The following is a 17,411-nucleotide window of genomic DNA, read 5'->3' as shown; positions in this document are numbered from 1 at the left end:
ACAGTGTAGACTGTGGCTTCTCAACCTGCTACCATTGGGGCCACATACCAAAGGATCCCATTGGGCAGGGACTGAATAAATCCCCCTCCACGGTTGATTAATTGAAACCAATGGATGGGGTGTCAGGAGGAGGAGAGATCAGGAGGAGGAGGAGTAGAAAAAGTTGAGCCCTGTCAGATGAAGGATGGGATAGATGGTCACCCAGAAGCTAGGGGTCACTTGAAGGTTACATCACTCCATGCTCTGAGAAAGTCACTCAGCAGTTCACACTAAAATGCATATTTTATTGCTGATATACTAGCTTTCATCTATGTGCTCCTGTGTGTAGACAAAGACTCTACACATTGCTGTTGGTTGCGTGCATACTTTGAAATTACAAAACCACAAGATACAACTGAGCACATGAACAGTGAGCGCAGTATAAAAGGATGTAAATTAGTCAGCAGCAGAGTGTGAAGGAAAAAAACTGTGGAATGTTTTGAGTCTCGAAACTCACAAAGCTCGTCTGCAATTATCGACATGTGATGTTACTGTCACTGGATGTGATGTCTCTATGGTGTTCCACAAGAACAAATTAAGTCACCTCTTTCAACCTCTCCACACTTACACGTCACGCTGTGCTAATTTGTAAGTTCTTGAGAGACATTCTAGTCATACCAGGGATCATTCAGCTGTGATCTGTTCTTTAGTGGATGCAGCTTTTAAAGTCACAGGTATACATGAAGTACACAGAAAAGTATACTGTGTACTTCACAGCTGTTTGTCCATGTGTGCATGTCAGTAAAAAGCTAGTGCTGTGCGCTAATCTGATTACGCTTAAAATCAAAATGCTTGTTGGATTGACGAACATCATCTTAAATCCCTTCGTCCAAAATGTTTTAAAATTTGGAATTGGTTATGCTTTCATTTTTGCAACTGTGCTCCCATTTCAAGTAGCAACTGGCAAGGCAAGCAGGGGGGAAAAGTCTGCAGGAATTGAACTTCAACTACCTCCGTTATTTTGTACAAGCCAGTGCAATACCATGATTTTTAGGAGAGTCTGCCCAAAAGTGTCTGTCAGCATCCTGACGACACTTTGTACAAACTACTTCATTTGAGGCATGCTGAACCCTTTAGCTCATTTCAAACATCTGGGACTATGTTTTGAAATTTGTTCCCAGGGCAAAGTGCCAAAATAGCCACCTCAGCCCTCTTCTGCACCTGAGGGTCTGTACACAAGTGAACAACTCTAGCAACAGATGTAAATGCACCGCTGAGTTGAGACTGAATTACCCAAGCACCGCTCTGGAGATCTAAGATGCATCCAAACCTCCCATATACAAGATAACATCTGTCTCTCTGTCACTCTGCATTATCATGTTGGCCAACTCCCTTTCTTGATAGTTTTATTCAGTATGCAAATAATTAATATAGTTTTATTCAGTATGCAAATAATTAATTAATGATAATAATAATTATTCTTTTGTTGTACTGTTTGACTGAGGTCCCATTCAATTTCTGTCTGTCAACTTGATCAGTGCCAAATATCTAGTGTAGGCTTGAGGCAGTGCATTTGAACAGGTTGAATTAAGAAAGACAACTCCAATATTGAAACAACAGGTCAGTCAGTCTGCATGTTAGTTAATTAAAACAGGCAATAAACTAGACAGCCACTTGGTTATTGGTCCATGGATTGGTAATACAGTTAGCGATCAGTACAATCAATAGAACCACACAGCTGTGACAACATGCCTGCAAAGCGTTCAGGTAAAAAAATGAGAGGACAGTTTAGAGAGGACAAAATTTAGTTGGAACATCCATAATATTGTAAATAATCCCTATATTATCATTGTTATATTTCAATATAAATAAATACTAATAACTGCTCATAAAGATTCAAGGTCTATCTCCCCTCTCTATGCTGGTGGTCCTGCATACTGCCTCCACCTGTAATAACCTCCACGATGTCGCCCAGCTCCTTACCTTGACATACTTCTCCATGGTGAGGAACTTGATGGAAGAGCAGCATCAGCCCTTCAAATGGCCTGATGTGTGACCAACTTCTCTATCTCTGTGATACTTATAGTTTAAAACAAGCCAGGCAGGAATCCTAAAGTGCCTAGCCTGGAGGGAGGAGGAGGAAGAGGAGGAGGAGGTGGCCTTGTGTGTGAGACAGAAAGGAGGAGGGTGGGGCTAAGAAGGGCAAGGAAGGTCGGGTGTTGTCAGGGCACTTGGAAGGGGGTGGGCAGTTGATGTCAGAAATCAGAAAGGGTTGAAACTTTCTTGCACTGACAAAGATGTGGGTGTGTAACTGTGAGTTTCTACACCTGCATGTGGGTGTGCACATGCTCATGTATGAGAGATTAAGCCTGCTTATGCATGTGACTGCAGGTGCTATGATCTGTCTTATTTCAGGAATGATGATCATAGTTTCCACAATTATCGCTGTTGTTTTCAGTCCTGTCTGTGTATGTAGCTACATGCAAGATCCATGTAAATACCATGAATCTATTATTCTAGCTGCGGTAACCGCTTCAGTTCTAAACTGTGGACCAATCTGTTTCGACAGTCTTTTTTTCTACCGTCCATTGTTGGAGCGCGTAGGATGACAGCACCCTGTCAAAGCATCGTGAAGATAATCTCCCAATCCAATTCAGAAATAGGCTGTTCTCTAATAAAACAATGGGATTACATGAGTGCGAGTGAATGAGAGAGATGTGCAGAGAAGGGCTGAAATAGAGACGGATACCGAGAGCTCTTTGAGAGAGAGACACAGTGACAGAAAGGGGGGAAAAGAACAGAGTTTGAGACAGAGGGATGAGTAGCAGTGATGGATGATGTATGCAGACAGGAAAGGCAGGTCTGGCCGAAGCTGCTGCAGCCGTATGAGCCCCCCCCCCGTCAGCCCTCCACCCTCGCTCGCTTGTTCACTCATTTGCTTAACAAGTTCATTTGTGCGTAGGCCTTCATCGGGTATGGCTGTCAAGTGATGCGCGAGACTGGCCTGCGGAACTGTTGGCCCTCGCAAGCTGTTCACCTGCATGCTGCTCACCCCCACACAAACATCTAGACACACACACACACACACACACACACACACAGGTGCAACTATCTTTCTGCATGCGCAAGAGCATCAAATACAGCCTGCAGTGTGAGCGAATGATGTGTGAATACTGGATTCAAGCTGCCATATTTCCACGATATCTGCAGTGGAGCTGAAATTGAACTTTGTTTTATGGCTTGATTTGTTGGATCGTGGAGCTGAAAGGTTTGGTCCATTAATTGATTAATTTGCCAGCAGCTGCATAGACAATCAATTGATCATTTAAGTCGTGTACCAAGCAAGTTCATACGAAGGTGATGAATGATGCTACATTGAAACGATTCATTCAAAAGCAATTAATGAATCACGAGAACTTTGTTTTTTCATGATAGCTTGTCAGGCTCTGTATGTCTGGCCTTTGACACACCAAACAATTCTTCAGTTCATCATCAAGAAAATCACAGGCAGGTTGATCGATAATGAAAATAATGCTTAGTTACAGTCAGCTGATTCTTGGGTGTTGTTGTGGGACCAGCAGGAGTTATTTAATGAAACAATACAGTAATGAATCAATTCATTTTCTACCAGTCCTCCTCTTATTTTGGCTAATTAATTGAGAGCATTTAAATTGTGACTGGTGCTGTGATGGACGAGTTATTGTCATTTACTGTATGCTGCTCTGCCATTCTTTCTTTCTTCCATCAGACTCACCTCTCTTGTTTGTCCTTGTTTTTCCTCATTGTTTTAGCCCTCTTCACTTGAGGCAGCATTAACGAGCATCAACTCTGTGGAGTTGCCCTCAATCTTTGCGCTGCAAGTGTACAGCTTCAACAAGAGTGTGCAAACACACACACACGCAAGCGCACGCACACACACACACACACACACACACACACACACACACACACCCACAAACACAGCCTCGGCAAGCATTATCACCCTATTTCCCCCCTCGTTTTTGCCTGCTAGCACGGTGAGCATGCTGCCTCAATGAGCCTCATCATCAGCTCTTTTCTCTGCTGGTTTTTGCTTCCTACAAATCCATGACAAAGCTGATGATAGAGCCTCATCAGCCTTTTCTCCTCACCCCGTTTCACACTTTAGCTTAAACTTCCCCTTCTTTGGAAAAGTCGCACCACTGCACCGTAAATGTGTGTCTGTTACAGCAGTATAGCATCACATTTTAACTCATGGAGAAAATGGAGTGCGAAACGGTTTAGGTTCTGCTCTGTACAGCACACATGGTAGATTTAATTTTTATATTCGGACTAATACAATCTGTGCTTAACAACAATCTCATGTGGTGTGGTGACATGACTGTATTCTGGTTTTTAGTCAACACTCATTGTCCAGTGCTTATCATACCTTACAATGCTTGGAATGCAAAAACAAATCAAAGGTCACCTTGTTGTAGTTATTTCCAAGTGTAGTAACATCGTCCCAAAGCTTGCATATGCACAAGGATTATGAGATAGTATTCAGTGAGGTAAGATGACAATTTCACAACAGCAGAGGTCAAATCTTGACCTCTGTTATGTTTTTTCCATGTTTTGCAGCCAGGGACCCAGCATAAAATGAAGCCTTATCAAAGAACAAGTACATGAGCACACTGTCCCTCAAGAGAACAGTTTACAGTATGTTGGTCTATGGTATAAGATAAGTCGCTACGAGTAAAAGATGTCACTGATGAGTCTTCAAGGACAGGAAAAAAATGAACGAACCAATCAGTATGTTTACATGCACACTAGTATTGTGATTATTATCAGGGTATTGATAATGTTTCATATCCTGATTTCAAAAAGCGTGGTTCAGCGGATTATCCCAATTTTGAGGAGCCTACAGAAACTGGGTACTGTGGTGTATAAACATATCATCCAAGTTTCTGATCACTGTCTGTTCTATGTGCATACCTCAAGTTAAACCACACATGTGTAAGTCAGTAAATATGGAAGAATGCATCTTATCACCACTCTTTTTCCATTGATGGCAATAAGAAGGAAAATCCAGCAAAATGGTAGGCAGCAGAGGGTTAAGTGGCCTGGAATCCAAATTACGTTTCCCACTATCCCACAGTGAGACAAGACAAGAAGTAAAGTGCACAGTAAACAACAAACCAAATATAAATACTGAAAATAGGGAATAGGAGTTCACAGTGTAAATGATTAAGTAGCAGCAAAAAGTTTATGCATAAGTTAGAGGATTAACCACAATGCTCCTGTAAACATTACACCACAAGTGTAAATGAGACTGACTGGTTCAAACTGCAGATAGATGTGTGTTACATCACAGACGCAGTATAAAACATATATGACCTGCAATATGGACACATAAATACTGGCAACAAATTCTGAATAAATCAAGACCTATTCAACAAGTTCCAGTCATGTATAGATATCATCTCAATCAAGAGCACCTGTAAGGCCGGATCTTCTCAGTATAACTGTTAATCAGCTGCAGGCTAACAGCAAAGGCAATGCAGCCGCATGTACACAATTTAGATGAAAGTCAGAGTCAGTGAATGTGCCTGACTTGGAAAGGGAGCAGTCAGGAGCAGCAGTGCCACATGATCGACTGAAAAACAGGCCCAATAAAATGGGAATATCTAAACTCAAACAAATGAACATGTACATTTTAACAATGCAGAGCAGGTCAGTAAGTCTATATCTAAACTATTTTTAGAATGGGGGCAATGACAGTTAAGACATTTCTTCTGTGCATCTTTGTCATTTGCATATTCACCAACCTCACTCTGACTCTGGGCACAGTTTTTACTGCTGTATCTATAATACGTGTGTGTGAAACTGCCTTAAAGGATGATCCATGTAAGTCTGGAAGACACAGCAGCAGTGCAGCATGTTCACAACTGACTGTGGCACACCAACCTGTCTGTTCATTTCATATATGAACACGGTAGGCGGGCTGACAATGACCTTCCATACTAAAACCCCACTGTGCCAGAACGGCACTTTAGCACCTCAATAGCCTGATTTTGAGGTGGCTTGCTGCCATTTCACAGAGGAAGGCAGATCTGAACTCACCACAATGGTCCAGTTAGTTCCGGTTTGTGATGGAGAGTTCCAGGAAGTTGAATAAATGGGTAACCACACCAGCATCATGATTACCTTTGTGCAGATGCCTTGCAAGGAGACAAATATGACCTTGATTTCTTTTTGGCAACCCAAATTGGTTGACTCTGAAGTAAACATCTATCATAGCTTTTGGTTTCTCTCTTTCTGTCTGTCTCTGTCTTATTAGTGTTTTCTTTGAGCATGAAGTCAGGACCATACAGGCCCGCTCACACAAGAACTCATATTGCAATACAACCTCTGTCCATGTCAACTCCAAACCTAATGGCCGAAGGCTTCAGTTTGGAAAATATTGCCCTATGCGACTGAGGGCTTTGGGCAGTTCACTGTAGCCATGACCCCAACATTCTTCATTTGAGTTTTCGCCTGAGGAGAGTAACTCTAGCTGGGCTACTAACCACTGAGTCACTTACCCATATAAGCATTTTACTCACAACCCCTTATTGCCTGTTCCCATGTTTGTAGAGTTCATGTTGGGATGACACAACTTTATTTAGCAGGACACTAACCGGAAATTCTAGTCAGTCATGTGACTATATAAACTCAGTCAGCACCAAGATGTTATTTATGAATCTTTTATTGATTATATAGTCCCCTGAAGCAAATTTGTACACACACACACACACACACACACACACACACACACACACACACACACATATATATATGTACTTGAATACTGAGGCTGCTATCTATCTAAAACATGAAGAGCTGTTAACCCAGTGACTCTTGATAGGCCCAGAGTGATAATGGATGAGCGGTCGGAGCTGCTTCTCCTCATTGTTTTGAAATGGGACATAGGGATCAAGTCATGTATGACTAACCCATATTTTGTTGTTGTATCACAGCTGTGTTGACACTGTTGGCCTGGCCTGAAATTCCTTCCAAGCAAGACACGAACGACAAGAAATTATCAAAAAAAAAAAAAACATTGTTCAGATAGACGCAATTCGATAGGTGCCTGTCATTGCAGTCAGACCTATGACCCTTTAACCCCTGAGGAAAGCCTGCCTTCTCATTCCTTCCTTCATTGCTGTCATTTATAGCGCTCCCATGGTGAGAGGCACATTCTGAGCGAGATGACCCCACAAGGCCAACTGGTACTTCAAAGGCTAGGACAGACATAAAACACCTATGGTTGAAAAGTTAGTACGTCAGATAAGGAGCTAAATTATGAAATAGCTTTGTCTTTGACAAAAAGTCAGAGAGAACAACAGAAAAAAAGAATTCAAACTGATGATCATAACTTAAACTAACCAGGAGGCTGATGTGTTCCCACGTTGAAGAACATTAAGGATACAAGAAAAAACACCATTTATCTTTACAAATGCTACAAATAGCTCCTTCAGTTTTTCCCCCATCAATGGACGGACATATCCACGTCCATTCACGCACACGGGAGGTCAGTAACATTTCCCTCCAGTCCCCCCATCAGCGGCCACCTATCCACCTCTCTAGCCAGCCATTATCCGTCACTAATTCTCTCAACTTATCAGTCAAGCTTGCAACTATCCGTCCACCCAACCGTGCATGTGTAGTCAGTTTGCTGTGTGTTGTATGACTGTGTGCTTCTGCAAGGCAGCTGTGAGCCCGGAAGCTTAATTTAGTGAAGTCAGAGGGAGACCAAAGGTTGGAGCCACCACAGGGAGATGGACAAGGGGCACACACATACACGAACGCACACTAACACACAAATACTCTACTTTATCTATTTCTGTCTCTCTTTTCCACATGTGTCTGTTCCCTTGCTTGCTAAGCCATAGTGCAGTGAGTAAACACAGCTACTTTGCACTTCCGCTCCATAAACTGCAACACCTGCCCCCAGATGGGCTGAGTTTGTGTGTGTGTGTGTGTGTGTGTGTGTGTGTGTGTGGTCCCCTGCTGGCTTCCTACGCTAGATGTAATGTGCTAAACTGTATATTAGCAGCTACCATAACATTATACAGTATATGACATTAATGGGTGTTTCACAGTCAATTCCATTCCAATAAGCTTCATAACACTTTCCTGATAGCGTGTTTGTTTTAATATCCCTGCCAAAAAAAACAGCACATGTTCTGTTCATTATGTTTGGACTGACAGTAGTTATTTTAGTAGAACCTAGCATGACTGCTAAACCGATGCTGAAAGTGTGACGGCCTGCAGGGCAGACAGGCTAAATATGTCTACGTACATTCTTATAAGAGGCATAAACAGAAAAGGTAGGTGTTGTACAAGAGCCCTCTGGATGAATGCCACTGCAGAAGAAGAATTTGTACATTGCGTAACAAGCCTCATTAGCTCCTTGGCAAGACACCCTGTGATCCAGAAAATCTGCTTATATATATATACAAAGCAATAATTTAGGTCATTCTGTTAAACCATTCGTTTTCTGCGAGTTAGGACGATTTCAGACTGCTGGTGACCAGCGAAGATCCTAAAGTAAGAAAAATGCTGTTCACTCTCCAGCCTCACGGCCTCATATTGTATGGATGTTGCATGTGAATGTGCACTGGTACAACTTGCAACACTCACACTCAACAATAAAGTAATGAGAAACTGAATCGTTTCCTGCGTGAAGTCAAAGCAATGACTGTTGTCTGGATGTGCAAATGGTATCCGATCTAATACTTTCTTTCAGTAAAAGGATGTCAAAGCCAATCACCAGCACTCGCTTAGCAATTACCAGATCCATCTGAACTCCTTATTACTCCAATTATTAGTCGAGCGTGCCTTGAAATCACACACACACAACCTCAGACTATTGTCCCAGGTCGGTGAGGTCGGTCTACCGCTGCGAGGAAGGATGTGACCCATGTAATGACAGAGGAAATGAAGGAACTGGGCTTTGATTGGGCTTTTTTTTTTTTTTTTTTTAATTTTTGGAAGTCAGGAAACGTTTTACTTTTGAGACGGGACATTGGGCGATTTCAGAAATTGGAGAAGAATTTGTAGATTGTGACAGAGATCAGGAAAATGTACAGATGGAGTGATGGAGTGGGAGGTGGGGTACTAACGGCAGCCAGAGGCGATGGGGCAGCTACATATTTCACCGTTTTAAAGTTTAAAATCTAATACAGTTATTATTACTATTATTATTATTATTAATATTATTTAAATTACCGTTCAATTACCAGAAGTCAACCAAAACCCATTCTTAATCTAGAAAACAGAAATTATGCAATTAAACGGCTGCAGCGAATTTCATGGTCTACATTTTTTCAAGTATGTCTGTCATGCCTCCTCAGTTGTAGCTGGTGATGAAATGAAGACTAGAAACATTCAGAATTTGAAATGTCACCTAACATAAGCTTAGCAATTAGCATTTTGGCAGCACTTACGCTGACCACCTTTCCGTTTTAATCAGCGTTTTATCGGCAGCACCACCGTCCGTCTTCATGTGGACTGCTGCAGAACCTGACCACACTGTCCATACCGCAGGTGAAGGCAGGGATGTACCATTTTGGGAGGGGCCGCACGTTTATTCCCCTGGTTTGTCTGTTAATGGCCGGCGTATTTGTATGAGGAGACAGAGCTTGCAAGTGGTCAGTCCGCACCGAGTGCTGAGATGCGCACGTCAGTCTGATTTTTGATAATCAAGGCTCAACGCAGCAACAATTAAAGATAATATGTTATTGCAAAATGACAGTTGGCTAAAAATGATGAAAAAAAAAACAAAACTCTAATATACTGTTAGTGACTACTGTCAAAGAACACGCTCTCTTGTGAGTTGGACGAAACACGCTGTTCCTATCTGAATAAAATACACTAAAGTGTCTGTTTTAAAATACTACACTTCAATAAGGATTAACAAGGTATAATTATTCATAGTATACACTTTCCATTAATTTCCTACATCAGCTTATTGCTTGATGACAAAACTAGATCTCTGTTGAAGTCTTGAATGTATTCTGCTTTTTCCAGAGGCAGAGCTTAATGTGTTTCTAATGTGTGGATGTCTCCGAACCCCCCGGTTTTCCTTTTTCCCGTTCTATATGTTTGAATGGAAAAGTACACAAATGGTAACTTGAAAGTACAATGAACAGTTTTTCTTCATTTTTTTTATAATGAAGGAGGATGAGCTTTAGCTGTGGAATTTTGTGTCATTTATGACAATCTCTACACTTCCAACAGGACTGATGAGAGAAGGTGCAGAGAACAACAACGCAACTTAAAAACTGCTGATTTGAACACCCACAAATATCTGCACTGTGAACATGTTCAGCTCCCCAACAACTCCTGATTACAAAAGCGAGACATCAGTCTGTCGCTGAAAGATTTTCTTTTCAGGAGATTTCTTTGATCATAGCCAGTAATTATGAACCAAAATTTGCACCCACATGCACGTGCAGCCACTGCTTATAATTATACCGTGTCTACACAGTCCTGTCAGTCAAAGCTTTGGGAGAAATATGGAGTGTGTGTGTTCACAAATCTAAATGGACCAGAATCAGCGGATTAGCATGTGGACTTCTGTAGAGCTGTCAGTTGTGAATGCTGCTTTGGGGAATTTTTCTCACTCACACACACACACACACACGTGCGCACACACACACACTATGCAGCTCTAAATATCTTCAACCTTCCACCCACAATCCATCCCCGAATTTTGTGTGTGAGCAGTTTCAGCAGCTGTTGTGTTGGCGTGTGCATTGTGTGTATACCTAAAACTTATGCACCTGTGCTTGTGTGTGTGTGTGTGTGTGTGTGTGTGTGTGTGTGTGTGTGTGTGTGTGTGTGTATTTGCCTACAGAACTACAGCAGGCTGACTCAGCCTTGACAGTAGCAATCGGAAACAGGAGACAAGGACTTGGCTAACAACATAAGCCGGCAGCAAGGTCAGATGCAGACATACACACACACACACACACACACACACACATACACACACCTTTTGTCTTTACCTGCCATAATGGAAATGCCTGTATATCTTATCTTAAACACATCAGAGGATTTAATTGTTTCTAAGTGCTTTAAAGCCAGTCGACAGTTAAAAAGAGAAAGCCGAGCGAAGGATGGATGTGCCAAAGTGTGCGATTAAAGCGGCTTGTTGGGGAGGGGGGCGGGGGGGAGGGGGGGCATAAATATCGTCCTTTTCTGGACACTTCTGCCTTTCTACTCTGTCACTCTCTTTCACACACACGGCGGACCAACCCACTTCCTTACCAACCCCATCTCTCACAGCGCTGCCCGGACTTCCCACTGCAATTACTTATAAAAACTTTTCAGGGCCGCCACACGTGGTCTGGTTTTTAAAGAGCTACATCCCCCTCCTCACGTGGTGCGGGGGGTATTGAGTCGTCACAGACCCCCTGAATGATCACCGAAAAATAAGGCGGCGTAGACAATAGCTCGTCTTGATGAATTCAATTCTTTCAGGACCCTGTACCGTTGTCCAGGCAGCTCCGGGCAAAACAATCGTTGCTTTGATAGTCCAAGAAACACACACTCACTCAGCCGCTCTTAGAAACTTCCTCTAACTACTTCCGAATTAGGATCTAAAGGTAACATACATCTGACCGGAACCTGGGTTAAGTTCAGTTTTCTTATTCCTAGAAGTCTTCTAATGAGGTGTTTCCAGCAGCTTAAGCTGGTGTGAGGCACAACTAATAAAGAAGAAACAACAGCACGCTCGTCTTCTGATGCGAGTGGAAAAAAAAAACAAAAAAAAAACAAAAACAGAAAAACAAGATGACAGCTTCAACTGACCTGGTCTGCGGTGGAAGCGGCAATGGTGTTCGAATCGGACATGATTTGACGCTGTGACCCAGTGGTGCTTCTCTGCCGGCCACTGTAGTCTCCTTCATTCACACCTTGCCTTTCAGTTCCGCAGCGAAAGAGGGGGGAGAAAACACAGTATACCCTCCCTTTTGCCCTGGCTTGATTAATGCCTGAATTACTTTCACCTCATTTCATCTGATGGAGCTCTGCTTCCTCTCCGCCTCTCTTGCTCATTCGGCATGGTAGCCCACTCTCTCTCCTCTCTCTCTCCTCTCTCTCTCCCCCCCTCCCTTCCTTCTGTGATTCCAGCTCTGACTCCCCTCCATCCATCCCTCCCTCCTTTGCGCTCTTACTTTTTTTACTCACCCCTCCCTCTCTTTCTCCTCTCACTCTTTAACTTTCTCTATCTGTATTTCACCATTTCAGGAATATGTGCCCTCCCTCCTTCTCCTCCCCTCACTTTCCCAACTCCCCCCCCCCCCCCCCAAAAAAAAAAAAAAAGACGCAGGAGAGATCCACAGTCTTTTCCCTCTACCTCCACAATGAATGGCTCGTTGTCGCTCTAGCACCTAGGCTGAATACAGAGCAAGTAAGCGGGAGAGAAGAGGACCGGCAGTGGTGGAGGGGACAGGGGGGTGTTGAACTTCTAGTTAAGCTGGCCGGAGTAAAGTGGGGGGAGGTCTGGAGCACCCATGGGCTACGGCCAAGCTCTCTCTCTCTCCCTCACTCTTTCTCCTAACAGATTAAAGTGAGGAGACAAAAAAAGTGAGGAGCCCACAAGTGAGGAGCCTGCATGCCTTCCACCGGACTCCCCTGTCCCCCCTTCTTTCTCTCTGTCTCTCTTATTTCTTCCGTTTGTTTTCAGAGGCAGCTGCTGCAACTCTGCAGACCACCAACAACTTCCCTTTCAGTGGCACTTGACTCTTCCAAATCCTCGTCCGTCTCTACACCCCGACATTGCCAATGCCTCCCCCCCCCCCACACCCGCCTCTGCCGTGTCACACCGAGGGACCGGCCGAGCCAAAGCCCTCCTCCTCCGCCTCGTCCGCGACATGTTCACAGAGCTACACCCTTTCAAATTCAAGCGCTTCCCTCCTGAGCCTCTGTTTTGTTGCACACATTGTTGTTGCCTGTTTGCCACCATATGGCTAATGGCTGCCCGCAACAAAAAGAGCGAGGAGAAAGCGAGGAAGTGAGTGTCTGAGAGAAAAAGGTAAAAGTGTATCCACAATAGGGGCGCGATTGAGAGATCAACAAAAACGTTGCAGCGGAATGAGACGAGCCGTCTTTCAAAGTGTCACTCAGAGTTGATCCCCTGACTGGATGCGGTGTGAGTAATGTCAAAAGTTGACCAGCAACTGGCGCCCTGCCTAATGGGTGTTTGATAGCCGGGGACAATGACTGCTGCCGCTTGAGTGGAGGCCCTCCAGTTATGTTTAGCACGAGACGAGCATCGCAGACAGGAAGCTATTCATTTGTCTATCAATTCAGAGGATTAGAATCTCACAGGGGATCCAATAAAGGAATCATTACCATATACCCGCCCTATTCACTGTGCTGAGGGGAAGTGCTGAGGGCAATGAAAACAAGTGCTCCCAACAACTAGTCTGACATGTTGACACATTTATAACAGACATGTTATTGTGTCAGAGTTACTACTGCACTTTCTCCATTACTTTTGTATTTCTTTACAGCAGTGCAAAACACTTTTATTGATGATGTTTATTTGTAGAAGTTTGTTTACCCAGTTTTAGGTTTTTAGACTCAGAGCTTTGGCTAAGTAAAGCTTATACGTGTGCATGGAGTTCAGGCCAATATCAGCTTGACGGCATTGAGAAACAGTGTGATCTGGTGAGAGATCAGGATAGGCTATGACACGGACAATAACTGTGATTGGTCAGTTTGGGCTGTCTGCGTGTGTACATTTGAGATGAGAACTTAACTATGAGTAGATCATTAGCTCCTCCACAGGGATCCAGTCACCTCTTAGTAGCTCTGCCTCTGGAGGGTTTAGATTCAGATTAGGTCAAATCTAATGAAAAGCTTAACAAGTGCGCGCGCACACACACACACACGCACACACACACACACACACACACACACACACACACTGGACTACACTTTAATAATTCAGGTATTAAGTGTGAGGGCATTCACTGAAAACTCGCTATGAATTTGGTGGGGACAAACAGATCCTAAAATAAATGCTTGTTGTGGCTGCAGTTGGCTGTGGAGAGAGGGGAGGACTTGTTTCGTAAAGTAATTGCCCTATTATGTTAGGTCATTTAACTCTAATTAGAGAAGCACAGATGCTGCTGCTGATAACAACAATGACTTGTTAAAATCCTCACTTGTTTCTTTATGTGCGTGCTTGCTGCAACAGCAAAACGGCCTGTGGGAAGGAGGATTTTCGCATTTTCAGCCACTGAATCCTGTTGATGCCACTGACACCGAGACTCTGAACTGCTCTCTCAGCTCACTCCTCAGTGCACCTCCACATCCACCCACTGCGTACGAGCACGTATTCATTGCACGCACGGGGTTGCTTATTAAATGCAGGGGTACTAAAATAAATAATGTATTTATGTCTCAGGGAGTGGGTTTGTTCAGTTTGGGTCTACAGCTAACTAGACTAACTGCTCATGGAGTCATAAAGATCGTACCTATTCTATCATACCAGTTGTGGCTTCTCTTCACAAGCCAAACTATCATGTTTTTTGAATAATCCTCTCCAAAGAGGATCAGAATATGACAGTTTTGTTATTGTAGCACAACTGCAGTTTTCCTAAAAGAGGCAGTACTGTGGAGTACTTCAGTTTTCTTAAGGATGTGTACAGTCTGGATTCAGTTGTATATACGAGAAATGACAGATTCAATGTCAGTTTCAGAAAGTTACAGGAAGTGTTGCACTCTGCTATGGATGCAACAAATGATCATTTGCATGACCAATTAAGCTAGCAATTATTTTCTCAATTAACAGACACATTGTTTGGTCTAAAAAAGAGGTAAAAGTAATGATCTGACCAAAAAAGAGCTCACAAAAAAGAGCAAACACTCACATTTTGAACCAAAACTCAAACTTAAAAAATGTCTTAAATGATTGGTTAGCAAAAAAAATTTAATAATTAGTTTATTTCATTAATTTTCTGTTGACTGACTAATCATCCTGCCCAAAAAAAAAAAAGACTTGGAAAAGGTGTGACCAGCAGCTCTTGGTTCAAGTAGCTTTCACATGTAAACAAGCACAAGCCAAACTCAGCAGACAACAGCAAAAAGACAAACGACTAGAAGGGCACATAGCAGATGCACTGATAAGGTCAGAACAGATCTCCTCTTTCCTCAAGGCTTTCCTGTCAACTTCCAAGCACATGCCAGCATCTATTACGGCTGAACCTAGGGCCAAGCACACACACATCGATCCTAAACTGAAACAACAAGACATTCAAAGGGAGACTGAGGAATAAAAGAAAAAAACATACAAATCTTCCTTTCTCACTCCCTTTTTCAGCTCCAGCTCTGACAAACCAACATCCTCACTGATTTGAAGATTAATGCAGCCTGGGTCTCACATTTTCTTACTAAGCGTTTTAAGTAGACTTTTAAATCAAGCAGGTAATGAAATGTGCTTGCGGCATGATTTCAATGCGCCACGCTGTAATTAGGAGGCAGGTTGGAGTTTTAGCCATACAAACAGATGATGGAGACAGAGGAGGTGGCAATGCAATTTGAGCAAAAGTAACTATGACTGAACACAAATGTATCCTAACACTCATCCCTAGACTAGAAGATGGTTTAAAAGAAATATTCTTACTACATCTTGATGTGTATGACAACTTTTACTGAACAGTAGCACCACATAACATAAGTCCTGCAAACACATTGCATTTCCTGTAGCGGCTTCACAATAAAAGCATCCAGCTAATGTGCAGGTTTCAGTGTAGAGCAGCAGGAACTTAACATGGTGTTAGTGAAAGTAATAATTCTGATATCTCAAATGTAATAGGCACAAATTAAACAGGTGTATTTTTTCCTCTTGGCCACACTTGGCCTCAGGTGACCTTCACTCCAATAAGAAAAGACGACCCAGGGAACACAGTTTCAAGTCCAGGGTTTAAATTTCACAGAGTGTTCATGGTGGAGCTATGGGAATCATTCAGGTGTGTTTCACAACGTGAAGGACAAAGAGGTTTCGAGAAGGAATGACTCCTCAAACATAATGGAATAGACGGCAGGTTGGGGTGGCATGGTGGCAAAGGAAAGTACGAAGGAGGTGACAGACAGATGCACCACTCAGACATAAGTCTGAAGAAGAAAATAATCTCCTTTCCTTTGAATTCTTTTCATTTCATCTCCTCTCTCATGATTTTCTCCCCTTTTTCAAAGCATTCTTATCTGTGTTGACAAAAAAAAAATTCAAATATCACTGCATACTCATGAAAGATGTGCCTCTCCCATGCCTTTCTTTTATGGGCTGAGAAAGTTTTGTGATCCAAAAGGCCAATGAGACACAATTAATATTCAGTGAAAAGTTACAAAACTATAGTCCACAGTGTAAGTCTGAACTTTCTCTGTTGAATAAATATATATTTTTTAATTATTCTTGTCCAATGAAACAATAAAACACACCATCATTTAGCAAATATTAACAATTTTCCAAGATGGGTTCGTCCAAAGCAGTTCAGAGTGCATTACAAGAGTCAAACAAACAGGTAGCTTGCACAACTTATGGTTCACTTTGAAGAACACACACACATACAACCATCAACCCATGGACATACACAAGAAAAGACGCACAAAACAAAGAGAGCAAACTCCAAAGCCGAGGTCAAGCAAACACAGTTCCACCTCAAAACATCCCAGTTGATGGTCACTGGCTGAACTGAAAGGGTGGAAAACAGTCCCGAAGCAGACTTCATCAAACCTGAATGGACATTGGTCCTTTCTGCTGTAGCTACTTTTCCAAGAAAAATAGACACCTTTAAGGCTTACTGGTTCTCTGACTGCAGCGCCATGATCTAATGCTGTTTTTACTGTTTCTAACTTGGAGAGTCAACACACAGTGCCTTCACCCTGATGGTGGAAGATGGACACAAACCTTTGGGAAATAAAGCATTGGAGAGCAGTTGAGCATTATGGTTAATTTTAATGGATTTAGCAAAGAAAAAATCTAGCCTTCAGATATTAGTTGTTGCTTCAGTGAATAATAATCCAGTTTGCTGCATTCACTCAGGCCATTCATACGACAAATACAAACAAACTGAAGGCCAAACGTGGCCCACGCAAGTACGCAAACAAAGACGCTTCAGGAGTGTGTCCCCTAAAAACTCTTAATGCCCACACGAGGTGTCTCAGTCTGTTCATTCGATGTGAAGGTCATGTTGCAAGATGAAGATGTTCTGTTCTACTCCTGGTTCAGTACCTCCTTCATAGTGGATAGCAAGCTGTTTCTACCCAAGGAAAAGCTGGACAACCCACACAAACCGAAGACCTGGGACCTGGACAAGGACGGCTTTGGTGTTACTATGTTCTTCAGAGAACGCTCACAGTCTGAGCGTTACAGCTTCATTCATCGGCACATTTGTGGCACTTTGTCACCTCTTTAC

At 42.8% G+C, this 17,411-nt stretch overlaps 1 protein-coding gene across 4 annotated transcripts in view; it reads right to left on the bottom strand.

Annotated features, from left to right (window-relative positions):
* slc6a9 (solute carrier family 6 member 9) overlaps positions 1 to 17,411 on the bottom strand; it is a 57,023-nt gene that overhangs the window by 28,809 nt on the left and 10,803 nt on the right. The window contains exon 1 of one of the 4 annotated variants that reach the window (XM_076744677.1): positions 11,797 to 12,027. The exons of 1 other annotated variant lie outside the window; for it this stretch is intronic. In XM_076744677.1, coding sequence (XP_076600792.1) covers positions 11,797 to 11,838 — 42 coding nt within the window. In that variant the 5' untranslated portion in view covers positions 11,839 to 12,027. Of the gene's footprint in view, positions 1 to 1,962; positions 2,024 to 11,796; positions 12,028 to 17,411 lie in introns of those variants that run through there. 2 more of the 4 variants (XM_076744678.1, XM_076744680.1) reach the window with 2 other exon arrangements.

Source organism: Chaetodon auriga, chromosome 12, assembly GCF_051107435.1.
Source record: "Chaetodon auriga isolate fChaAug3 chromosome 12, fChaAug3.hap1, whole genome shotgun sequence".
NCBI classification, from domain to species: Eukaryota; Metazoa; Chordata; class Actinopteri; order Chaetodontiformes; family Chaetodontidae; genus Chaetodon; species Chaetodon auriga.
Note: the sequence above shows the minus strand (reverse complement) of the source record. Positions and strands in the feature narration are given on the sequence as shown.